The sequence below is a fragment of the Thermobia domestica genome, chromosome 11, assembly GCF_964235325.1.
Source record: "Thermobia domestica chromosome 11, izTheDome1.hap1.1, whole genome shotgun sequence".
Classification (NCBI taxonomy): Eukaryota; Metazoa; Arthropoda; class Insecta; order Zygentoma; family Lepismatidae; genus Thermobia; species Thermobia domestica.
Genome location: NC_137464.1, coordinates 257821514 through 257849512, shown reverse-complemented (window position 1 = coordinate 257849512; position 27999 = coordinate 257821514). Strand labels below are relative to the sequence as shown.

The 27999-nt window shown below is 38.6% G+C and overlaps 1 protein-coding gene across 1 annotated transcript; it reads right to left on the bottom strand.

Annotated features, from left to right (window-relative positions):
* Nucleotides 1-127: 127 nt before the first annotated feature.
* LOC145663810 (uncharacterized) lies at nt 128-27521 on the bottom strand. Its single transcript, XM_081729902.1, has 6 exons — nt 27274-27521; nt 24031-24141; nt 20091-20192; nt 9849-9962; nt 5930-6031; nt 128-560 (listed from the first exon to the last, which is right to left on the bottom strand). The coding sequence occupies exons 1-6, from the start codon at nt 27335-27337 to the stop codon at nt 412-414; spliced, it is 642 nt and encodes a 213-aa protein (XP_081586028.1). The 5' UTR covers nt 27338-27521; the 3' UTR covers nt 128-411.
* Between the last annotated feature and the right edge of the window lie 478 nt (nt 27522-27999).

Below are 27999 nucleotides of genomic sequence, written 5' to 3'. Positions count from 1 at the left end.
AGAAACTTGATTTACTACAACTTCAAGGATTATTTTATTATCAAACGCCAAATTTAACACTTACTGACAACAAATCTTTACTATTCACATTGAAAATAGTAACTGAAGTTCAATGTTATGAGCCTATGGATATTGACACCCCTTGCTGTGGCCGTGTCAATCTGCAGTCACAACCACGATGAATATTTAAATCTTCTCTTCATCTCACATACTGTACTTCTACCTATTGCCACATATTACAGCATCTTCGTTGCTTCTACAAAAATACTCCTCTCTTGGAAATAGTGCGTTCAACGTTCTAGCAATTGGTTTCTCTCCATCGGCAGGAGGATCAAGGCGCTGACTTCCAAAGATTGACCTCATTACCAAAGACAAAAACAATGTAGCTGATTCTTGCGATGACCATCTGTTTTATTCAGGGTTTGCACAAACAAATCGGCAGTCAATAAGACAACATTTCTGTTTACCAGGACAGTCCTTGTCCGAGTAGCAAGGTTGGCTTTCGAACAGCAAACACGGTTCCGAAGGAATTGTAAACCTGGGACACACTCCAGCTTTGACTATTGAAAATAAATACATAAATAAATAAAATGAAAAAAAAAATCGAAACATTGTATAACATTGAATTCACAGAAGGTTGTTCAGTTTATATCGGACGGATTTTTGACGAGTACCCACATTACTAGGAGCCTGGCCGCCACCACTGATGGTGTTCTATTGGATCATTAGTATTGTCACTCGGTCAACATCTCAATTTCCACTTCAACAAGCTACGTTGGAGCACAGACAAATAATTCCATTGCATTCCCTTTGTAGGCTTTCCGTGGGTCAGTGAAGGGAGTATTGTTAACGTTTCAACAATCAAAATGAGCAGAAACCACTCACTCTAGCATCAGTGCGTCAGAAATGTTACAAAATGTCTTGAAAAAGAATAACAGATTCCTGTTTCCTCTTTCATGTCATGTTAAGGAGGCAGACCACTAAATATTTTTCAAAAAACTAACAATTATTCTTTTGTCTGTTTTTCGTAAGTGAAAAGAGATAATGAAATGTAACTTATACAATAATAGATAATGTTATTCTACACTCGAAAATAGGAATCCGAAGAATTTTCAGTGTTGCCATCCATAGAAATCACAGTGACCAGAATTTGAATTACCCAAAAATCTAGATTAAGGTTGGTGTAAAGGGGCAAGTTTTGCCAATAGATGTCACTACGGTCTTCGTACCTCGTGTTTTTTTTTTACCTTTCACGAAAATTTACAATTTCTCTTACAAATTTCAACCTAGAGACTTCAAATTTTTAGAGGAGAAACTTCACAACTTATCGAAGGCAACAATCCGTGCCGATTTTTTATTTACAATTTTCTTCATTGTTGAAACAGTTGCATTGTTAAAAGTTAGGATATCCATTTCAACAATCAAACTATTTCAACAACGAAGAAAATTACAAATAAAAAATCGGCACGGAGTGTTGCCTTCGATAGGTTATGAAGTTCCTTCTCTCAAAGTTTGAAGTCTGTAAGTTGAAATTTATAAGAGAAATCGTGAATTTTTGTGAAAGGTAAAAAATACATGAGAGAGATACGAAGACTGTAGTGACATCTATCGGCAAAACTTATCCCTTTACACCAACCTTAAGGCAGGGCAGCGGCTAGAAAAATGAACTCAACAGTAATTGATGACTTATCATGTTGTCTTGGTTCTTTGTTAACTATTTTTTAAATCACATTTGTATTTATTGTGTAATAACTTACATAGTTATTACAAAATAAATAAGTTATTACAAAATAAATACGAATATTATTTAAAATGTAGTTAAGAAACCAAGAAAACATGGTAAGTCATCAATTACCGTTGAGCTCATTTTTCTAGTCGCTGCCTCAACCTAGATTTTTGGGTAATTCAAATTCTGGTCACACTGTGATTTCTATGGATGGTAACACTGAAAATTCTTCCAATTAGTATTTTCGGGTATAGAATAATATTAGCTATTATTGTTGTAAGTTACATTTCATGATCTCTTTTCACTTACGAAAAACGGCCAAAAGAATAATTGTTAGCTTTTGAAAAATATTAAGTAGTCTGCCCCCTTAAACCAGGGAAATGGCTTGGATGCATTGTCTGTGTGCATCTCCATCTGGTTCTTGCTTGCTCCGCACAAATGAGGGTTGTCTTTTCGATAGATTGGTGGATAATTACAACTAGGCAGCGTTCATCTTTTACGTTTTACTTCACTTTACGTGGCTCCAACTTCCCCTTCTACTCTTATCCGGTGGCAAGCACAATTCCCTGCGAAAAAGTTTCTTTGCACTGACTGACGGTAAAACTGGCACGTCCCTTGCGATAGATGTCACTGTACCTACGTAATCGCCTGAGTGTTGCTATTACGCGTGAGATAAATGTACGCCTCAATGTGAAAATCACCTCACATTTTGACGCCCCCAAACATCTTTCATACAGTTTGTCTTATATCCAGCAGTGTGGCGAACAAACCCGGCTCTTATGTTCGCAGCATAAACCAAGATTGCGACAAATTATATACAGGGTGGCCCAAAAGTAGGTATACAGTCCCGTACTGATCAGCTCATTGCATTTTATATCATTTCTTATTGTTATCCATCAGGTAGACTTAGTTTCTTTATGATTTATTCTTAATATGTTTTTACTTATATCGTAAGCTCGGAAGAGCCGAAGCAAACAAACCTATAAGCTAGAATGTTATACTTGTTCAATGCAGGGGTGTATACCTACTTTTGGGCCACCTGGACCACTCTGTAGATGATAGGGGAATGTACCAGATTTAATCTTTACGTTATGCCACGTTGGGGTGGTGAATTCTTCCAGCTTATATGTCGACAACCACGGGGAACCTTGAAGGAGCCTTTGGTCTTCGACTGTTTTAGCATTTCTGATTGCCCGATCAGTCCGATAGTTAAACACGACTCTGTTTCACTATTTGGTTGTACAATGTTAGTGTGTAAAAAAGAGCCGTGCACATGCGGTGGCATTTCACTAACACTCAGGGGGTAAAAGTGGATCTGAAAAGGTTGGGAGACGGTGAGTAGCGGCATGATGTCACGCCGTCCCCCTTGCCTATCTTTGCCCATTGTATTTTTAGGAACTGGAGGGACGCCGTCCTCCCGCGTTTCCCCTCACTTTTATTTCTACTAACACCAACACAACACTGCGGCCGCTGCAAACTGAAACATCACTCTAATAACGACTCCCGTATCATGTTCCGGGCGCAACTACACGAGCGACAACAGCTTTGTTAAATCGGTCGCATATAAACCAATCAACCTTCTGTATTTATTCCATTATTATTATTATTATTATTATTATTATTATTATTATTATTATTATTATTATTATTATTATTATTATTATTATTATTATTATTTCAAAATTATTAAAGTATTTATTAACTGAATCTTTCTTTACATTTTACCTATTTTCTTTATTTTTTTTATTTCTGTGCCTTTCTTTCGTTACTTATGCTTCTTCTTTTTATTATTAAGATTTTTGTTTGTCAGTCCTTTCGTGAGTGGAAAGTCTACACCATTTGCTTTATCATGATTACATCAAGTACCCTTGCATCTCTGTCCCTATCATGTACTTTCCAATCCATGAATCTTAATTAGAGTCACTGCAGGAGATTCTCCTTGAAATGCTGAGAATAGATTTGCTTAGGATCCCACCTTATACCAGGTAAATAACGTGATGCACAATTTCAGTATTCGATACAATCGAGCTACAGATGTTACCAGTGTAAAAGAACAATATAATACAGTAGAAGTCCTTGTATCACGGGTATTGGAGGACATGCTTTACACCTGCGTTATAACCTTACCGGGAAGTAATAAAACTTAGTATTATATAGTAACAGTGGTATAGACAACAAGTGGTTCTAGAAGGGCATAATTTTTCAGGGTGCAGGGTTTTCACATACTAACAAGAAGTTGAAAAATACACATACGTAACCAGAGAATTCCATTTGGAAGTAAACCCTCATTTTGACATCAGTTTCCCATTTTTAAATTATTACTATACATTTGATTAAAATATATATATTTCTCAAACTCAGGGAGAGGCAATTACTTCCCTGCCCTCCCTAAAGCACGCCCTTGGTATATGTGATTAATCTTTGAACATGAAAAACTGAAATCATTCAGTTTAATCTTAAAGGAGACGGATGATTAAGGCAAGTAAATGATGATAGAATAATTAGTGGCATGTGAATGTGGGAGGAAATGGGAGTATCTCGAGAAAACCCACGGACACGACATTGACCACCACAAAATTACTTGGACGGGGATCGAACCAGGGACCTCATGCACCACTCAGCCTCCGTATTCCCCCTCTATGATGAATCTGTAGGTACACGCCTCATGTAGAGAAAGCGTCTTGGCCACTGGCAAGGTAACCAAACTCCAAATAAACAAAATGAATAAATCTGGCCACGAATACCAGCAAGATTTTTCCAAGGGGGGCGGGGGTGCGAAAGACCAACACACAAGCACACACAGAGACCTTAAAGTACTTAATACTTTATATAAGCACACAGGGGCAAACCAAGGCAAATTTTTCACCTGGGCAAAGTGACTTTTTGGTGTCCCCTTCCCTAGTTGTAGCCTACGTATATTTTACATTTTATTACAGTGATTTTAATATTTTAAACCCATATTTAAAAAAAAAAAATACTCAAATACCTGATGTAGGTCCACTCTTTCTTTTACATGCCAAATCTCCATTTGTCGATACAGTCCCCCTAGTACTATGAAACTCTTTTCTTCCATGGTGGAATGGGAAAAGATCATGTAATTGACGCTACTTTATAAGAACATAAATTAAAAAAAGCCAGTAGAAAACACGTTATAAAATTTACTTTTTGAGGATCGATTTGGCAGCCCCTGACTGTGGTGCCCCGGGCTGTTGCTCGCCCCTTGGTCCGCCCATGGAAGCACATTGTATAGCTTTATTAACTACAGTAAAATATTAAATACTGTAGGGATGAATAAGCAAATCTATGTTTTGACATATATTTCGAAGAACTGAATCCCTTTCAAAAATCCAGAGAACTGGCCTCTCATACACCGTGCTTCATGCGCCCATGGATCTTGCCTATTCTCACTCTTAAAAGCAGTACTTCTGATCAAACGCTACTCACTACATGTCCTGACTACAGACATTCAGCATTATTTATAGTCTTTTTCCGGTTTTCATTCCTGGAAAGACCATTAGGCAGCCTTCACACTAGAATCCCGTGAGCCGCTCGCGTGAGCTGCAGGTGCTATTCTAGCTTTACATTGTCTTAAACGTGTGCCTTCACACATCCGCTTTGGTGCAAGTGAGCCACGGCTCTGAGCTGATGTGAAGATCACCGCGCTAGTAGCTGGCTGACGGGAAAGACAATAACATACGGTCTTAATAAAGCCCTTCACACGTGAGCGTGAACTCAGTTCGAATGGAAAAAGTCTACATATACTTAATGTTGAAAATTTTCTCATTTTGGTGTTACTCAGATGAAATGCACACTTTACACTACATATTATACAGTTTGCGAAACGAATATATAGACATCCTGAAGTAATTGAAAAACGTTCTTTCATCTTCTCTCAGTTTAGGAAAAATACTGTAAAAATAACGTTCTTTCAGTCTTGATCAATTTACAGGATGAATTCGCATTGTTCTATATCTTCTTTACCTTTTTTCTTGCTATTTATCGCCAAGATTAAAGCTCGAGCTTTTTCTGGCTGTAGCGTGGCTGTCATTTTGGTATCACGATCTTTTGAGCGGCTTAGAAGAGGCTCCAATGCCTTCACACTTGAAGCTCAAAAGAGCGGCTTACAAGACCTGGTGTGAAGGCAGCCTTAGAAACCTTCATGGGTTTGAATTTATATTGTATCACATATTCATAAATACTTACTACGTTGACACTCCTGTAGAGGTTTGCAGTACATGAACAGCGTCTTGGTACAAAGGCAAACGTAACATCTCAATATTTTCACATCTCCTGGACGACAAAGGTCTGTAGAGGAAATTAAAAAACTTACTTCCCATAAATATGTAACAGTGTAGCAGATTTATAAACCACAAATTCACAAAAGGTTGTTCAAGAGGGCTGAACTTTGATGCTTATTGCGTATTGTACATGGTGTCCCACAGTGGCGTAACTAAAAGCTTGGGGACCCTCTCGCAGACAGTGTAGGGTGGGGCCCCTTCTCTACGACCCATTTCATGATTTGGTAGCCTGTAATAGTTTGGGGCCCTCCCGCAATGCGGGGTCTGCGGGGCCCTTATTTACGCCCCTGGTCCCATAAAAAACGGAACTTTTGAAATGTCCGACATTTCTGTTCTAGTAACTTGGTAGCACTGAACGTTACACAATTTGTATCTATTGTCTTTGTGGTTAATAGTCACGAAGCGCCGAATAGCGCATGATCATCTGTTTTCTGTACGGGTAGGAATGGAGCGCTTCACGAAAGAAGGTGTTGCCATAGTGACCGACATAGTTGTCCGTCGTGAAGCGCTTCATTCCTAGCGGTAGAGAAAACAGATGACGATCATGCGCTATGCGGGGCTCCGTGACTATTAACCACAAAGACAATAGATAAAAACTGTGTAACGTTCAGTGCTGCCAACTTACTAGAACAGAAATGACGGGCATTTCAAAAGTTGCGGTCTTTATGGAATACCTTTTACATAGGTCTACTAGTGGATGCAGAAGAATCGTTTGCAGTGAGGGGATAACCACCCAGAAAATGAATATAAGCTTGATATACGGAAGCTTATATCAAAACAGAATTAAATATTGGAATATTAGTCAGTTTGAAACCTTATAGTTCTAACAACATCAACGATTGTGTCAATTACAATGAATTCTGTGAAACTAGTATTAGTTACGAGAGGGACTTGTGGCATTTATTGTATTTGTACAAAACTTTTAGTGGACTTGTAAGAAAGTTTGAAATTTTGTTTCCAAGCATTTTTTCAACGCCAAACCTCCAGCTGAGCATAATTTACGTCCAAACATTGCTGAAGTCTTTTCGGGAATCCAAGAATGGCATTTCGACGTGCTTCATCCGTAATACTCCTAATCACATCACGTATATTCTTCCGGAGGTCCTGAACATCTTTCGGTTTTTGCTTGTAAACTTGTGTATCATTTTCTTACGAACGATATTGCGTAGCGTTGTCATTGGCACTCGCAGCTCCAAGGATCTGCGTTTCAACGATTTCTTTGGACTTCGCAACACTCTTTGCTGCACGGACTGAATCACATCAACACTGGTTGTTGGCCTTCCGCTACGAGGCAAGTGCAAGACACTTTCGGTAGCTAGCAGTAGCGTAGCGTAGTATTCCGAAATGGGGATGCCAAAGTTAATCACTTGTGTGATACAATACTGCTGAAATCAGCAATGCATAGCTATTACGAGGGGAAATATACGATTATAAAAAAATTAGGGAGGGGGGGGGGGCAGGCCACCCTAATTGGTCACCTTGTGGAGTATACAGAAGCAAATGCGTGGATTACGTTAGAAGCCAATATGCAATTGTCTCAGCTCCTTCTTAGAGAAAATTCCGCCCCACTGTTGTATGAACATCGTTTTCAGTATAGTTTCCTTTATTTCTTTCTCGTGGGTAGCTTCTTTCTCTGCATACCATACCTCAATCTCTTTCTTTTTTATTTTTTTTAAAGAGATATGTCGCCCCTAGAAATTTGTCATCTTGGGTCCGGAACTCAGGCGCCCGTTCGTGAATATGGCCTGAGTGTATATGTATATCATTTGGAGATGTAAATAGAAAACACTTAAAACAACTCAGGGAGTCTGTTTCTGTGTGTCTATTTCGTTGCCAGATATCCAGAGACTGAAGGGCCCAAGCAATCTTTGTGAGGAGTGGGGAGTGGCCTACCAGGTCGGTAACCATGATTCTACAAATGCTTTATATTTATATTTGTGTGTGTGAGTTCCCTCAAAGAGTTACTAGGTACGCCACTGGGCATACTATTTATTTGTGATGAAGATTAATAGTTTTCCTTTAATTACTGTTATAATTACGATTAAAGCATAACTATTTTTATATTATTATTTACATAACCGACATGCTTCAAAACGATATTGAACTAGCCATTTCTGTTTTGTTCTATTTCCTTGACGTTAGCGCTCGTACGTTATGTACAGAAACTATAGCTTAGTTCAAAATAGATAGAGTTGGAAATACTTGAGAATATGCCAGCTTATATCTAAGGCAAAATGTAGAGTTGCAAGGGATGAGAAGGAGTGAGAAAGGAAGTAGTTGCGCATGCGCATTCGACAGAAAGCAGACGAAAACCCCGATGCTTGCAATAGGCGTGGAAGCCCAAGGAACATAGCATACGACAGGAGGAAACACAGAAAATGTGAGTGACGCGCATGCATAAGTTCCGATTGTTAAAGTAAGGCGAGAGAGGGCATTCAGAAGATTGCAGTGGAATACTTGTGATAGTTACAAGTAAACAATTTATATACAATGAAATGCGTACTTTTTCTTATTAACAGGGGATGCCGGGCATACCGGCGTTCCCTTATGCTACGCCGCTGGTAGCTAGGAACTTATCATACCATCTCTTGATACTTGGACCTGTAAGTGGTTGTTCTGATATTTTTGTCGGAATTTTCTTTCCACCAAAACACTAGATTTTAACTCACAAAACCACGCTACACACTGCGCTTTCTCTTGAGTAGACGCCATTTTGTCACGTGACTTCGGTCATGACGTCAACGTTTACATCCGCTCATTGTTGCCAACAAAAATTTTAACATTTCCACTAAACATTACAAACAAAATACAAAAATTGTAAGTAGTACTTTCAAAGTTACAGCTTTTTATTTTTTTGCAGGACTTTTGGAAGACTCTGTATATATAAAGGAAAAGTAAATACAACAGAAGCAAGAAGCGAATGAATAAAACAAATAAATGTGGTTGACATTTCCTTTAATATAGCTAAATTAATTTTATATAGAAGTTGGACATTCAACAAACAAGGGAAAATTTGATCGAAAAGGGAAAATTATGTCAGTCAAGGGAAATTTTCTTAAGGAAACCTAGGACCAGTAGCGTAGCCAGGATGTGTGTTTGGGAGGGGGCCCAAGTGCTGTTATAGGTACATATAGAAAAATTACAAACAAAAAAATTTATAAACATAAAAATATATAAAAAAATTACAAACATCAAAGTACCAAAGTATATTGTCGGACCTCTTTGGGGGGGGCGGCCCCTCCGGGCCCCCTCTTCCCTACGCCACTGCCTAGGACAGACTATAATTTTGTGTTTACGGCTGCATCAAGGACAAAAATAATGCGGTCCTGTTTTCTGACAAGTGAAGACAAGATAAAGAAGAGGTGCAAGGACGTATTTCCAGAAACTTCTCAAAACCAGAGGGAAACTTGCGAAAATCTATCCACGAATCACGGACTGGTTCTGCTTGTGACCATAGTAGAGGTAGACACACTGTATTATGATACACACTGTATTATGGACCTTCTGGGACACACTGTAATATGATACATTCTCATGATGATACCATCTTCAGGGGATAAGCATCTTCCGATAGTTCATAAGGCTTTCCACCTAAATTCTCTTGACATGACTCCGGCTAGGAAAATAAATTCATACTTATTAACTGCCAGAATGATTATCATCTTCAATGGTGTTCATTTTGCATAAATTTCACGAGTACACCTTTCAAACAAAATTTCTAATTCGTTGTAACGGTTTTAACCAACATTTTTCAGTCCTTACTAAACTTAGAATATCACAAAACTTCAGCTAGAGTATATTAGACCTATTTAATTCATACTTACCAATGTTATCACAGGACCTCGGTGCGCACCTGGTTTTGCCTTTACGGGTACAAGAACAGGACATGCAGTCATCAAAGAAGAACGACCCCATGACACAAGTTTTCTCTGCCATTTCTGGAAGAAAGAAATTTCGCTGCGTCATAAATTCTGGTAAGCGAACTGTGAAGATCTATACTAAGTATTACTTGATCAGTTTATTAACTAGTTTACGTCTTTTTTTCAGTAAGAAGGTAAGCCATTTTCAATTGCAAGTGGTGCTCCTATTTACTACTGGTTGATAGCGAATTGGGCAGAAAGTGGTTAGGAAGAAATATGCAACAGCCTGAAATAAGTAGGTTGAGAAATAATACAAAACATGTGAAGAGAATCATAATTGTTGGAAGGTCGCAGAATTATATTTATATATTTAAATTAACTCTTCAAGCCGGTTCCACGTACACATATACGTCCTTTGTAGTAGTGATGAAATGATGTATGTTCTGCCATCTGTTGTTTTCCCACATGAACGAAAACGCAAGCCACTCAAGAGTAGACTGCAATATGCTGCCATCTGTTCGTTTTCATTCTTATTACATGAAATTATGTACGATTGCATCATTTGTTCCACAACGTCTTTTGGAAAGGCATTTAATTGCAAAGATCTTTCAGACAGGAAAAAGATGATCCAAGCATCAAAGGCGATGCATAGTGTGTACAAAGCATGAAAAAAGAAAGTTTTATTGGTGTCCAGATTGTAAAGTAGGACTATGTTTCGAAGTGTGTTTTAAACTGTACCACACAAAACTGGACTTCTTAACTAAAAGAACACAAGAGAGAAGAAGTACTTTGTAAGCACAACATGTAAGTTTTTTATTATTATTTTTGTTATTATACCAGTACTATAAATGTCATTATTTATACATTTTTGTGTAGTGTGAAGTTTCGTTTACAAGTCCTGAAATTTCATTGCAATTGAGCAAATCTGTTCTAAGGTATCTTCAATTTTGTCACATTGTGCAAAAATTGCTGTTTTGGGGATTTAAAATTACCGCCTCTCGCAGCGGCTGATGGGTATTTAACTCCTGGCTTGAAGGGTTAAACTCTTAAGAGAGATGATAAACAGTTAGGGAGTCCAAGGGTAAATATTCTTATAAGGTGAAGATAATAAAAAAGTAAAAGTGAATTTGAGGGACAGAATTATTATTTATTCATATATTTCGAAGTAGAATATTTTAGACAAACTAATAGACCTAACATTGGTTTGGTTGGAAGTATAAATTTAAGGTAATTAACTTTAATATACGTTCTAATTTACGAAGTCAACCGTAAACTACACGGAGAGAACAAATAGCTAGGGCTCTGCGATTCCTCCAAGTAGTAGAGACAACTTGCAAAGTGCTTGCTGTAGGGTTAAGCTTGAATTGCAAGTCGGCCAAGCTTGCAACCAGTTTGATTGGAAAACGTGCAAACATACCGCAAGCTGGATTCTAGTAACGAAGTTACATGGGAGTAACCTTGTATTCAGTGTTCCATTCAAGCTTGACGCAAGCGTTTGGCAAGTCAAGTCAAGTCAATAGCCAATGAACAGCCAAAGATGCTGTGACGCTCTGCGAAATGTCTAAAGCATCGCTTGCAAGTACAACAAAAGGCAGATTGTATGAAAACACGCGTTTCAAGTGCAAGCGTAAAAAGCTAATAGCCAAGCACGCGCCAAGTAGCCGAAAGCTTCCTTGCTACTAGGGCCGGATTTGGGTACCTAAAATTGATATCGACAATATATCGGACCTTGATCGATATATCGAAGTATCGAGATATATCGACACCCGAATTTAGATATCTAAAATCAATATCGAAAAAATCCCGAAATTCGATCGATATATCGAAACAACAAAATATGAAAATATATTAGCATACCCGGATTTAGATATCTAAAATTGATATATACAAAATATCGAAAGTTAATTGATACATCGAAAGATATCGAAATATCGACATACTCGGATTCGGATATCGGAAATGGATATCGACATAAATGGAAAGTTGATGGCTATATCTAAAGATATCGATATATCGAAAAATGTAAACATATTTAGATTTGGATATCGAAACTCGATATCGACAAAATATCAAAACTTCATCGATATATCGAAACATTGAAATATCGAAAATGTCGACATAGCCGGATTTAGATATCGAAAATCGATATCGATAAACTATCGAAAGTTGATCAATATATTGAAAGATATCGATATATCGAAAAATATTGACATACTCAGATTAGGATATGCAAAATCGGTATTGACAAAATATAGAAAGTTGGTCAATATATTGGAAGATATTGAAATATGGAAAAACATTAATATACTCGGTTTTGGATGTCAAAAATCTATATTGACAAAATATCGAAAGTCGATAGTCATATCGAAAGCATTGCATCTTCGTTTCCCCTCTCGACAAAATATAAAATGATGCTACTGCTTGTACACAATGTAGAGGAGTTCATGATGAATTTGTCACATTATTTGCACTTCAGAAGTCACCATAATCGTCCAAATATTTCACTCATCTTGACCATTGTACGAATGTCATCTATGTAAAGTTTGGAAGATTGTTGTTCGAATCATTAATGGACGGTTTCCTTCACCTGGTCATCTAGCAGTAACATAACTCATATTAAATTGCTCAGGCATCTATTGAAATTAGACTTGACTTAGTGCATCTTCTTTATTAAATAATCATGCATTGTAAAAATATTTCATCACCCTCCCCACTATATTGTGAATCACAAGCATACCTTATTTTGTCTCCATGTTATTGATCGGTTTGTGTTTGTTTTATGTTTGTATTTGTATGCTCTTTTTTCATGTAGTACTTGTGCGTGTGTGTGTGTGTTTTGTTAAAAGTACCACTTTTTTCTTTTTTTAATCATCTTAATGTATACCTGTATTTTTTGTTGTGTATCACCGTATCTTTTGTACTCAATTGATTGTATCTTTTTTGTAATACTCAATGTATTTACTTGACAAGGGTTAGGTGGTAGAGCAACACTATGCTGAACCTCGCCCGCTTGAATAAATCCTTTTTCAATTCAGTTCAATATTCACACCAGGCCCGTAGTCAGCCTAAAAATGTAGGAGGGGCCCGGCTGAAGTTAGGGAGGGCCCGATCCAGCCATATGATAGTTCATCACCATATTATAGTTCATTTGCAAGCCTACAGTGAAAATTTTAGGGGGGGGGCAGCAAAGATTTAGGGGCGGCACCTAGGCCCCCCTGGATACGGGCCTGATTCACACGAGTAGCTTCAGTAGTCTTTATACAATTGTCTTCAGTGCCAACAACATGGACTTGACCACACCAGGAATAATAACTTGTCCCTGCATGTCCTTCCCGAAACACTTTTTACCAATCGGTCACTGTTATTTGCGACACGCATGCGTTGCCACATATATATATCCTTCATCCGACAAAACACTTTAACTTGTTGATATCCTTCAGCAATGGGAAACTGTATTGGCAGGGGTGAGATTAAATTTACATTAAAGTTCCATCACCCGATCGTGGCGTAATGTCACGTGCTATTTAGTCCACTTTACACACATAACTTTACTGATAAAAAGGTTATTTACTTACGGTACGAAACATAGCTGAGCGAGCGAAGGGGGTTACAGCCCCGCAGGGCTCGCTTTATTCCATCTTCATCACAATTCACAGAAAATCACCCTTCCCTTCAAACAGGGGCTGATCCAGGACGGACTTATGGGGGAGGTTTGTAATACTGCTAGTTACAGCTACTTTTAAGAGCTCCAAACTCTAGGATGGGTTTTCTTTATATATAAAGTAAGAAAGTTTCCTCTTCTGGGAGAGGGTGATTGCCCCGATCGCCCCCTGGATCCGTCCCTGGCTTCACAGTCAACACGATAATACCACATGACATTACGTCACGATCGGGTGATGCAACTTCAATGTACAAGGGTCCTTCAAGGTTGACTGGGATTTCCGTACGTAAATAATCGATGAATAGCCGGATCATGATAAAACTTGCGGGTGACGTAATGTATTCCTTCTCGAGTAACTAACGCCCGGCACGACGTATTTGGCGCATGCGCAGCAGTTGCAGCGAACGTGAAGGCAAGAAGTGTCTCTGTGGCTGTAGAGCAGCGGTTTGTAATTAAATTTCTTGTGAAGGAGAAAGTTAAACCAGCTGAGATTTTTAGAAGATTGCAAACACAGTATTGTGAACAAACGATGTCACGGACAAGAGTGTACGAATGGTGTGAACAGTTTCGCGAAGGACGGAAGCTGGTGACAAATTAAGCGCATGGACACATTCGCCCGACTGCAGTCACACCAGTGAATATCGCACGTGTTGAGCAAATGATTCTTGAGAACCGGCGAGTAACAGTGTGGGATATTGCTGCCGAGGTTAATTATCAGTGTCGGGAGTGTTCAGACAATCATTCATGACCACTTACGCTTGCGCAAAGTCTATGCAAGGTGGATTCTTTTCCAGCTGACATTTGATCAGAAGTGGACAGGCATGACGGTCTGTGAACAGCTTCTGAATCGGTTTCGAGCCCAAGGTGATGAATTGTTGCAATCCATCATCACGTGTGATGAAACATGGTTGCACAATTCAACCGCAGAGACCAAAAGAAGCAGCATGGAATGGCGGCATGAAGGTGCCCCGCCGCCCAAGAAAAGCAAAACGCAGCCGTCCGCTGGAAAGCTCATGGCAAGTGTCTTCTGGAACATGAAGGGTATTATTCATGTGGATTTTCTCGACAAAGGGAGCACAATTAATGCCCAGCATTACTCCATATCGTTGAGTGGTGCTGTATGAAAGTTCATTAGCAAGAAAAGACCTGGGATGTTGTCTGGAAATGTCATTCTTCTCCATGACAATGCTTGCTCTCACTCGGCCAATGTGACATCTCTGGCCGAAATGCGCTGGAAAGCTCTGCCTCATTCTTCCTACAGTTCAGATTTAGCCCACAGTGATTATCATTTGTTTGCACCCCTTAAAGACTATCTGGGAGGGAAGAACTTCACGACAGATGAAGCACTGCGGAACGATGTCCTGCAGTGGCTACAACAACCAAGTTCTTTCTACGCCAAAGGAATCAGGGAGCTGCTACAACGATGGCAACGGTGCCTCAACGCGCACGGAGAATACTTCGAAAAACTGACATAGTTTGGTGCTTCTTGTACTATCTGTTTCCTCTGAAGACATAAAAGTTCCGGTCAACCTTGAATGACCTTTGTACATCTAACTTAACCCTATGGCAGCATGTTGATCTTGTTTGGAGAGAATGTGGATGCGGAACGCCATTTTTCAACGACTATTCCTGCAACAACAAAAAGCATTGAGCCATTATTTCTTTGTACATAAACAAGGACATATACCATGATACTACTAGAACTACACATTCCTTTCATTATACCTTATTGAAGTTGCGGTCAAGGAATGTATTTCAGTTGATCAACCTTCATACAATCTGGTCGCTTCGCTCGCTACAACAGTAAAAACCTGCTACCAGTGGCGTACCCAGGATGTGTGTTTGGTGGGGGGGGGGCAAGTGCTGTTATAGGCACATATAGAAAAATTACAAACATAACAATATATAAACATAAAATATATTAAAAATTACAAACATCAAAGTACCAAAGTACATTGCCGGACCTCTTTAGGGGATGGGGGGGCTCTGGTCCCCCCCTTCCCTACGCCACTGCCTGCTACGATTTATTAAGCAGTAGTTCGAATTGTTTCGAGATTATTTACAACGAACCAACAGTGTGAAATGTATATACAATGGGCAATATAAGACAGAAGGAAGAAACTGCTTGTCATTTTTTTCGGTAGTAGAAATTTAGGCCCTACTATTAAGCACTGGGAAAACACACAGTGAAAGGTGAGTTTTACCGTAATGCAGACTCTTTCAAGACGCAAGAGAATAGCAAAGACAAGGATCTACGTATTGTATTGTTAAGAATAACATTGGAGATATCGTGCATGACTAGGAGAGTACTACATCTACAGATCCTTATCAATTTAATACAAACACCTGGAATTGGAAATACGTCAGATAGAAAATGAAATGAAATCTTTAGGCCTTATGCAGAGTCGTTTTGACGTATGATTAGCGTCATACTAAAGACCTGACTACTGCAGGAAACATATGTTAGTCGAGCTCTTTAGTATGGTTCTAATCACGCGTCAGAACGACTCTGCATAAGGCCCTTTAAGTTTAAATCCCATGATTATCCCCTCTAGACTAAGGGAGACGATGATTGGGACAAGTGAATGATGGTGAAATGAGAATGTGGGAGGAAACGGAAGTACCCCGAGAAAACTCACAGACACAACGTTGTCCACCACAAACTTATTTGGCCGGGGATTGAACCAGAAATCCCATTCACCAGAGGTAAGCGCTCTACCACTGAGTCACCATGTTCCCTTTATGCGTCAAATGAAGTTCGAAAAGGGTTGACAAGTATGAGGCGGCCATCGCAGCTCCGCAATGTTGGTAGTGTGTTAGGGCAATTTCTGTACTACGTAAGGAACAATAGAACGGAAGTGTGTACTGAACTGAGCAGATGACGAGATGATAGTGTAAAATGGTCGTTCTCTTTCATTTTCAAAGAGAGCAATTTGTTGGTGCTCTGTTATGTGGTTCAGCAAGTGGCAAATGTATTGAGTGTGACATGAGGGTGATAATGGCTTACAAAACTCAGGGCAAGACCACATCAGCGAAGAGGAACAATGGTCGGAGGAAAACCCTCAGGTCCCGCTGAATATTGAAGAGGATTGTCACTCGGAAACGTGGTGTGACCGCGGTGCAACTGACGGAGGAACTGAAGCTGCACCTCTCACAGTTTGTATCGACAATCACATTCCGCTGGGAGTTACATACGGGATCGAGTTGCACAGGCGAAACCGCTGATAAAAGACTATAAGTTTTGGCAGGATGCCAATAGCACCACGAATATGAAGCATGGGCTACTGATGACTGGAAAGGTGTAATATAATCGAATGACTCATTGTTCAGCTTTTTTTTTTTAAACTCCAGTCCTGTTTATGTGTGGTGGGCATTCAAAAAAGCGTATGATCCAGTGTCTCTGCCCAATTGTCAAACGTGGCGGCGGTTCTGCAATGCAGTAGGTCACAATCTCCTGGTTTTCAGCCGGTTCTGTGCTTCCACTTACCGATAGCTTCACTCTCCGCGCCATTTTAGGAAACCATGTGCATACTATGGTCCAGATGTTGTTTCCGAGCAATGGTGCACATTCCAGGATGATAATGTACCAATTCATACAGCTGGAGCGGTCTATGTGGTGGTCTGAGAAGCATCTGAATGAAGTTGAATACCTGTAACTCGCACAATACGAGGTCCTGAACATAATTAAACAACTTTCTGGTATTTCCCCTCCACAGAACTCTCCAGGTGACGTATACAGACACTCCAGTGACGTCACCCTACAGGCTGGCAACGCTGCTGTCCAGTCGGCGAGCCTACGAAGCTGATATACTCCACGAAAAGCAAGAAGGACTCGGCCCAGTGTTGTCAGATGGCGGGAATGTGGGAAATTCTGGTTGAAAATGGGAAATTTTGTCAACTTTTCTTCCTTTCAATGTCGTCTCTTTCTCACTCCTTATCGTCATCTCTTTGTACATGGAATAATATATGGATTGGAAGCATCTTTGAAGGTCAAAAGAACCAGAACAGCAAGAGAGGTTCATAAACCAAACCAAATGGGACTGCTTGTTCCTCGTCCATTTTCTGCAAGAAGATAGAAGGGAGGGAGGGTTTGTGGCCCTTTGCGTACTATATTTGTTATGACCAGGGCCCGGATCTTGTTGACAAGTCAACTTTTTTCTGTTACGCATAGGACATGGCAAGTTCAAGTAAAAATGTTATCCATCAACTCTAGGTTCTAAAAATATAGTTTTTTAGGGTCAACTTTTGGTCGCTTTTTGCTGTTTTGAAATTTCAGATCATTTTTTAATATTTTAAGGTACCGGTAACTTTTAGGTCACTTATGGTCTTTTTATTCTTTTTTTCTACATAAGGAAATCTTTAAATGAACACGGTTTACGGATGTGGAAAAGACGAAGTTGAATAACCTCTTTTCTTACTTCCTGACTATTGGAGTGGAAAAACTGCATTCTTAACAAGCTAATGAAAACTAAACTGTAGCTGGTTAACGAAAGGTGGGGGTTGGTAGGTGGCCAAACATATAGCTTTGGGTTTTGACCACAAAGAATGTGATCACGTGAATAACTAAAAATGCATTAGAAGGCGTACAAGGATTTTAAACATGTTTTTATCTATTATTTTCATGTAGTCTAAACTTGCTAAGTTTTATTGTTTAAGAGTGCTTCCTAGTTTCAACTCGGGAGTGAACTGACGCTTTCAATACTTACAATGCCGTACAATGGACTGATTAATGGACATAAGTGATCAATGGACTGCAACTAACTGAAACAAAACTTTTTGAATATGAGTGAGAAATGTTAATTAAAAATCCAATGGATATTAAAAAATGTCCATGTTTAATGAAATAAAAGTTTAAAAAAACATAAGTTTTAAGGTCAATTTTTGTGATTTTTAGGGTCATTTTACAGGAATTTTAGTGTCATTTTATAGGTCACTTTTTAAATTTTTTTAGGTCAACAAGATCCGGGCCCTGGTTATGACCAATCATTTACGCAATGTTAGGGTGAGGTGAGGGGAAGGATGGAAGGATATAATACTTGAAAGTAACACACACACACACACACACACACATATATATATATATATATATATATATATATATATATATATATATATATATATATATATATATATATGTTTATATTTATACCAAATAAATACATAAAATAGAAGGATAGCCCTGATATAATAGATTTCTCCTCCCGCAGGAAAGGATGTACTTCTGATTGGTTGTTCTGAGTTATTTGATTTTAATTTGAAGTTATTAATATAATAATTAATTATTTAATGATTAATATTCTTTCTTCGCGGGAAATTTTGCAACCGACCGGGAAATTTCAGGGCTTTGAGCGGAAGTCTGTTATACTGAATCTGACAACACTGACTCAGCCAGTTTGCACTCAGCGCTGGATGGAGCAAGTAGTGAGCTCCCATAGAAGAACGGCGCAAGGAGTGAGCACAAACGGAAGAAAGAAGAAGGGGAAATGTGCTTAATAACGTGATAATCATAAGTACCATTATTTGTAAAAACAGTGGACGAATATTTACTTAAGCCATTTATACTATACTTTACAAATTGTATAATGTGTATTGGGACGTCAGCCTAATAAATACTATGATTGTAATTCAGTTATTTGAATCATCCACTTAATTTATAGTCACATGCCATTAGTTGCTAACTTTCCTTGTACGTGGTTTATCCGTTTTTCTGAGCAAGTAACGAGGACGCGTATTCCTGCTGTCGACCTTGCCCGACAACGGGTGAAATTTTCACTTGTTGTGAGGAGGGTTTGTTGGTTCCCGGATCATTTAATTTCCGATATTACTTCATAATCCTTTTAATATAATGAGCCGGCGTCCACAACTTTCGTCCATTTTGGAGACATGAATCAGGCACAGATTTCCGTCTGCATCTTCTCATGTAACTGAGTGATACACTACACTAGCGCCGTAACTTAGATTTTTTCTGGGGGGAAATTTACGCGTATTTAGGCATCCTAGAAAAGTTGTTTTTCTAATTCTTGGGCCACCTCTTTCCATCTTTTCTCTTACTCTTTATGGGCCCTCCGAAGCCTGTGGGCTCTCCCGCACGGCAAGGTCTGCGGGGCCGGTAGTTACACCCATGGGCCAGTTCCATACATGACAAATTAATTAAGGGGACAATATTGACAAATTTCAAAGCCATACGAATAAATAATATTTCTAGACCCCCTAATAGTAGACATTTTTACTGAAATGGGCCCACGACTTATTTTTGTTTTATTTAACTTTTGTGTGCTGTTTTATGTTTGATGCTTCATTTATAATTTCATGTTCGTATCATATATGGAGTAAGAATATTTTGTCTTAAAATGGGACCCCTCGAACGGCGGGAGCTTCCCTGGGGGACATTGCCCTTCCTGCTTCCCCACAAGTTACGGCCCGCCACATCAGAGCTATTCTGAGAGCAGAAAGTGTACAACGTCTTACTAATCTGGTAAGTTTCCATTTTTTCAGGTGCTTTCATTAAATTGATAAGGATCCATATTTTATGATTCATAACTTACCATGTCGAACGCCGCTTTGAACACAGATGGTTTTTCCTTTGATGCTGCAATGACACCTTCTGGGTGAATTAAACCATAAACTATATTGAATGCATTGAGAAACTGAAAAAAAGATAAAACTGAGCGACATAATAATAATAATAATAATAATAATAATAATAATAATAATAATAATAATAATAATAATAATAATAATAATAATAATAATAATAATAAGTAGTAGTAGTAGTAGTAGTAGTAGTAGTAGTAGTAGTAATAATAGTGAAAGAGTGAAGGTTCTACAGGGATCTTCAAAAATAGGCATCCAATTTTACAAGTCTATATTTTTTACATTCATGCACGTGAAACCTTGGGATAAAATTTGAAACACATTTGTGAGTAGAAAATATTAGTTTCCCTATGTCTTGGCCTGGTATATGGGGGCGACCTCTGGATTTTCCCTTATGTAACTCACCGGTGTCGTGAAATTGCTTTTCCCAATGTCCAATGCTATGAACTATGGGTATACCACTGCTGTACTGTCGATGAAAATCGCTCTTCATAGTTATAACATACTAATAGTTATTGATAAGGAAAATGCAAAACGCTTTGTTTTTGTAGCTGTATTATCAACGAACGTTTCAACAACGTCGTTGTTCTACATGATAACGTGACAGCTCACATAGCAGACAGTGCCAAGTGTAGTTTTTTAGCGGTGGAGATGGGAAGTGCTTCAATACCCGCCATATTTGCCCGATCTCAGTTCGTGTGATTATGATCTCATTTCCAAAGTAAAACAGCCATTGTGTTCGAAACATTTCGCTAACAAAATGAACATTTTGACAATATTACGACACAAGGTGGTGTAATTAATGAATTACATTGAACAAATTATATTTCGCGCTTTCTTCGTCGCTGGCAACGAACCGTTGATAAATCTGAAGACTATTTTGAAGACTGTTAAGCACTCTGGATAACCCAGGAGATCCATATTATAACGGATTTGCAACCCCATGTAAGTAGTTTCGTGTAAGTTTTGCTCATACCATAATAAACCAATGTTGTCCGGTTGAATTCTCCAGAACGTCTACGAAGAATAACGCAACGCAAATCGGACTGAAACCTCAGCACACTGCAATCTTCCAATCACACGAGTCTTGTCATTAGTGCGTGCACTGAAGAGTGCTCCAGAGTGACCATCTAGACCTCTACATGAACGTACAGGCATCATGCATGCAGACGAAGACAATCTGGAAATTTTTGGCAATGTATTGGAAGAACAATTCAGCCCGAACAGAACACTATATGACGACAATCATATAGAGTATGTTGAATAATATCTAACATATCTGCCATCATCAACACCTTTCAACCCTTAACTTCTTACTACGACACGGAGGTCAAGAGAAAAGCTGCGGGCCTAAACAAAATATCATCAAGCACATTGAAGAAAGGAGCATGCAAATTTATCATTGCAATTTGTAAAGTCTTTAATGCTGTGGTACGACTTCGATATTTTCCAAAACCCTGGAAGCACGTAACCATTGTAATGTTACCGAAGCCAGTGAAGGATCACACTCTCCTGGAACACTACCGATCTATTAATTTGTTTAACCACTTGATTAAAATTGTAAAACAACTCATTCGACGACGACCTATTCACTACCTGAAACTCAGGATAATTCTAAAAAATGCATTCAGACCTAGCTTCTACACGGTGCCGCAAAACTCACTTGCTTTGTGGAGAAGATCACATGCAATTTCAACGATAAGGTCCATATCATCGGAGTCTTTTTGGATATCGAAAACGCCTTCGATAGAATTTGGCATGAGAACCTCCTTACTATGATGTGCTCTGGAATATAATAAGTTAATCTAATCCTTCCTTCATCAACGCACGTTCACAGTCAGTTTTAGAAGAACACAGTCGATCTGTTGTCACATAACGGCAGACGTGTCCCAGGGACCCTGTCTTTCTCCAACATTATACTGAATTTACAGAGCAGATATACCAACCACGCCGCAGAATATGCATACTATGTACGTTGACAACATGGCCATATTCGCGCGGCACGAAACAATAAATATGCACAACGCAGTTTATAGAGCCACCTCAATCTTTTGGAGGAATGGTTAACCCAGTAGCAGATCAAAATTAATGCACAGAAGGCTCAAGTGGTCCACTTCAACAAAATACACCAGCAACTACGTTTCTCACTCCATCTCAATGACCATCAATTCACTTTTCATCTGGGCATAAAATAGCTGGGAATATATTGTTCAAGCATTATATTCAGCAGACTGTCCAAAAGGCTCGCCAAATACTAGCTGCAATCTACAATGTACTCAGCTCTCGGATGTTCACCTACAAAATTCAGCTGCGAGTGTACACATAGTCGTTAGAACTATTTTATGCACGGATAAGTCAACAACATGAGGACCTAGACATGTCCTACCTCAATGACGTGATGAGAGGGCACTCATGCAACCTCTGGACATGCCGCCAGGACTCAGGATTAGCTCTAGAGAGTAATACTCTCGGAAGTAGGGACTAATTACACGGTTCTGATTGGTTGGCGTTATCCGTTTCTTACCACGTAGCATACATATAGCAGAAATCAAACGCTTGCTGCTGTCGGTCCTTGTGGCCGAACATGCTAGCGCGGGCTAGTAACAGAAATCGTTTTTGGCGTGGGTTCAAACTGGGCCCAAGGAAAGTTTTTTTTCTAAATTTTCATAACATTTTTTTCATTAAAAGAAGATGAAAATAGTACTCAAAAAAGTGATTTACTTACATTAGTGCAGATAAGTAGTAGTAGTAGTAGAAAAGAATTAGAAGCCCCACAGGGCTCGTTTTGTTCCACCTTGACCTTCATGATATAAATGTTGTAACCAATTTAAAACACCTGGCTAGAATTACGCGTAAAACAGCTGGCTAGGGTAGCGCACGAAAAAACGTACTTCTGGGAGTATTACTCTCCCGAGCGGGTCGTCAGGACTCACAAAATCAATTCTCCAAGGAATTGGCACTCTACATCTACCTCGGAAGACACATGGAATGCTCAGAGCGCCATGAAAAAAAATAAATAAAACACTGTACATAAAAACGGATACCGACAGTTACGTCTCGAATCATTTCATTGTTTAACTCACACAGCACTATCACATATAAGAGGCGTGAGTGAAGTAAAGTTCACTTGAAACTCATAGCGTTTAAAACAACAAAATTAACATTTTACCTTAATCCTTTGAGAACGTTCCGCTCGGTTTGTCTGGATGTCAGATCACCATGTCAGACAAAGACTAAGTAGATAAACCAAATGGTGACTCAAGTGACTCGGTGACCCGCGACCCGTTCCATCACGACTCCTATAGTATCCGCGCCGAGTCGTGATGCTTGACCTAGATCTACCGATTTCACCACCCAATAGAACGCGAGGGTGTCTTCGGTCGTCAACCCCCACCCATCACATTTTGTCAGTGTCGTCTCTCGCGCTACACGGAAAACATCTCATGAGAGTACAGTGTTGTCGGATTGGCGCCAAGTTCCGTTTTGTTAATTGTTTTTTGTTGCATTATATTCTCATTGTTACTATTCGTGTTTTTGTTACCGTTTTAGAATAATTGTTACCGTTGTACTTGTTGTGCAGTGTTATTATTAGTATTTTTAAAATGTTTTTTTTTAATACTCTTTTACATTGTCTTCAAAATTTGGCAACATTGTTGGCGAATATCAGCTGTTTGACGTTTCTCCAAGTGTGCGCTCGGGAAGCGGCTCCACGAATTGTACCGAAGTTTTCCGATGTATCAGAGCTCAAGCAATGATTGGTTTAGAGTCCAAGCTTCAAGACTTGGCGCGAGTACTATAATATTACACAATATTAGGTCTACACCAAAACATTTTGTGCTCGCATCTGAAATCAAGTAGAATATTTTTAAAACGGTTAAAATATACGTTTACCATTATCACAAGACTCTCCAGTGCAAACTTCCTGTCCTCGTTCGTTGCAAGAACATGATCTACAATTTTCTTCCCATTTCTCTCCTGGTAGACACATTTCTTGTTTGTAGGCTGCAAACAAATGAAACAGTAAACATTCAAACAAACTGGTAACCAACAACAAGGGCGTCGATTTCATATATATATATATATATATATATATATATATATATATATATATATATATATATATATATATATATTCATAAAAACACATGAGGGCAAACATGAACATTGGGAGGCCCGGAATACCCAGTATCGGCGCCCTTGACCAACAATATGGGAAACAAAGTATTTTACTAACTTGGAGTGGTGACTCCAGAGTTGTACAAGAGGGATGTCATATTAGTAGTCGTAGTGAAACCTGCTTCACCCCGCCCGTACCCAGTCCGGCTTTAGGATATTCAGTGTTTTTTTTTTTTTTTTACTTCTAAGGAATTCTTTAATTTTTAATTGTGAGGCACAAATATTAGAGAAAAAAATTATTGATCATTACTCAGTACAAAGAATTCAAGATTTTCAAGCGAAAAGCAATTGATATTGGAAACACTTCTCAATGTATTTCTTCCACTTGAATCTTTCAATCGATTCTATAAAGATCATTCGGTTGAGTGTTTCTTTAAGAAAAATTGTTCCGGGGGGAGCACATATTATTTTCACATGGTATTCTATTTATTATTATATTAGAGACATATTATTTTGATCTCCTCTAGTGGGGCACTCGCAGAGCTCCAAGGAGGCAGTGCCCCCAAAAAGCATGCCTGGAAGAAACACTGACTCGGTTACGTGTTCATTGAGATAGATACTTATTAACAGTGTAATTTGAAATTGATTATAAAACTAATGGTGAAAAGTTAATAACCTTCATTTGTCGTATGCTTATAATATTATTTAGTTGAAAATACACGAAATAGTATCAGATAATCTAAAAAGTATTTATTCTTTTATGCACGAGATGATGTTAGTGTCCCAAATCTCAGAGTATAAACGTCGCAGAGGATCAATTCTGACTTGAATTGGCAGCTGACAGCTGACATATTCAAAAGATGATGGAATTCTTAGAATCATTGTAAGGTTTTGCGCTTTAAAAATGAGTGAAATTTCCGTAAAATGCTTTTTCGATAAATCGCAAGTACTGCACAAGTTCGTGAAGAAATTTGTATTGTTTATGGGTAAAATACGCTATTAAAAGCAAAAAGATGGTTCGGTTGCTTTCGTCCTGAATAATTTCGAATACAGGATACTCGTCGCGGTCGCAGTGGGCATCCAATCATACCGATCGTAGGATGATATTCTAGCAAGTTGAGCAATACCGGTATATAAGAAGTCATGACATCGCCAATGATCCTCACCAGTGGCGTATTTACCATTTTGTTTCGGGGGGCTTTGCTAACTTTTGGGGGGATTTGCCTGAAAATTCTCCAAGATATTTCATATACTTTACTATAGTAAGTAAGATTTCGAGGGGGGGCTTAAGCCCAGAAGCCCCCTCAAATACGACACTGATCCTCACCAAAGAAGAGTTCAAGCATTTAGAGAAAGTTGGCTACAAAAGAGTTCGACGTATAGGTGCAATATGATGTGACTTAAAAAGATTAACTTGATCGAATTTCTACCTGCGAATCTGTACTTTAAACGTGATAAACTCTAACCATTCCTAACCCGTGTGCGTGAGTCATGAAAAGTTGTAAACCTGCAACAATAATGTGCGAAAAAGATCGTGGTCAAAAGGGAGGAAAAGCTTTATAATATATGGCAAAGCCCACACTTAACGTCTAGGAAGTTATATTGTGCGTTTAGTGGGATTGTAAGGCAGGGGCGGGTCCAGGACGGACTTCTGAGGGGGAGCGGTGGGTTGTAATACTTATACTTAGAGCTACTTTTAAGAGCTCCAAACTCTGAGATGGGTTTTATTTATATATAAAATTAAGAAAAGTTTCCTCTTCTGGGGGCGATTGCTCCGATCGCCCCCCTGGACCCGCCGCTGTTGGAAGGACATCGTATTCGTGCATTACAAGCTGCTGCCGTCAGGTAGAACGATAAACTTTGGCGTGTACTATCGGAAATTAACGCGAGTGCATATAAATAAATGAAAGCCAAAACTTGTCAACAGAAAACGTATCGTATACAACACTGACAATGCCAGATCGCATACATATTATGAGAACGTGGCTAAGTGGTTCCAATGCATCTTCTATATAGCCCGAACTTGGCACCATTTGTTTTGGTTTCTGCAGAACTCTGAATTGTGCTACGTTGCAAAAGAGATTGCTGAAGAGGACCTTGTGTCACAAGATTTTTGACCAAAAACTACAGAAGTTTTACAACGATAGACTACTACTACTACTACTACTACTACTACTACTACTAATAATAATAATAATAATAATAATAATAATAGCAGTATGTCATCGCACAAAATATGAGTTTCATAACGTGATTTCCAAACCATTTTAAATATATCCTCAATTTTGACCTTCAAAGCCTCAACACCTTTTAGACAACCTGATATTTTCCTGATGCATTGAGACACAAGTATACATTCGATTCGATCGTGTCTAAAGCAAATGAATAATTCAACCGAACATTCATTTAGTGACATCTATTAACGTGACATTATATGATCAAAAACATGAATTCTTAGCCCCCTCGTAATTAGAATTTATCCCAATTTTTTTGGAGGGAAATAAGAAGGAAATTAGTGAAAAAAATATAGTTTTTAATAATTATTTTGAGTGGTGTGGCTAAACTTGACCACGGATTCCACTATTTCCGGCACATCTGGTTTTACCAAGGATCTTATAAAATAGAGAATCTGCCCTTACAACAAAATCTTGAAGCCATACGTCACAGTTTCGCCACCCCTACTCTGCCCACTCCGCCCAATAGGATCGCAATGTTTTGAGCCAACAATCATGGCGGGAACGAAAGTAGCCAATCAGACGATGGCAGATACGAGAGTAGCCAATCAGATGTGCCGATGCTCGGTTGTTTTTTGGTTTCATCGATTTAATAGGATGAAGATACATATGGACAGATCCTCTATTTATAACATCCTTGGGTTTTACATCATTAATACTTCTTCTTCTTCTTCTTTTTTTTTTTTTTTTTTTTTACATAAATTACATTAAAATAACTCATGAGAGTATAGAGCAGTGAAGTTATACGTATACAAACAATAAAGTAGTAGAAACGAATACTTACAGTTATATAGAGTGTATGAACTACAGACAGGAAGAAACCACAAACATGTCCAAAGCTGTATCATAGTAAAGTGATAAAATGACGCTTTTTAAAACTTCAATTGAGGTTTTATATCTTCAGGTGCAGATCCCGGTATTTGTCACTTATATCACTGAATTTTGTTTTAAATAATTGTGTTGTAATCTAGTATTTTTAAGGTAAAATTGATGAAAATGGTGAATAACGATGAAAGATGGCTGTAAAATTAGTTCTTTTTACAATAGGTGTTGCAACGACAACGAAGAGGAAAGGAATTTGTGACAAAGAACAATGGAATCTATAGAGAATGAAAAACAACTGTCAATACATTGCATGGTTATGTAATACGAGCTCTAGTAACGTCAGTATATGACTAACATTGTCCATGCATATTATATTGACTTTTGTCAATTAACGCGTAATTGTCGTAAGAACTTACGGCTCATATGATGAGCTCCCGACAACAAGGAATTAATAGAAATATACAGAATAAATCTACTTCCACAACATTATTTCTTCAATTGTCGTCTTTACATGGCTGTTTTGAGGCAAAGCGGGTATCTTCGGAAAACAGTAAACCAAAGATGCCAGGTTCGAACCTCCAAGCCAACCTTCACAATCGAATAAAATGTGCAATGTGTTTTTTTTATAAGACATGTTTAAATGTTATTAAGTGTAAAAAACATTAACTTTGATTGAAACACTTAA

What these genes read in the sequence shown, in the direction of transcription:
- LOC145663810 (XM_081729902.1), bottom strand. Translation starts at nt 27,337, where the DNA reads ATGATACAGCTTTGGACATGTTTGTGGTTTCTTCCTGTCTGTAGTTCA. An exon ending in TGGAGAGTCTTGTGATAATG is followed by an intron (nt 20,193 to 24,030) that starts GTAAACGTATAT and finishes TCTTTTTTTCAG; the next exon opens with TTTCTCAATGCATTCAATAT. An exon ending in TCTACAGGAGTGTCAACGTA is followed by an intron (nt 561 to 5,929) that starts GTAAGTATTTAT and finishes TATTTTCAATAG; the next exon opens with TCAAAGCTGGAGTGTGTCCC.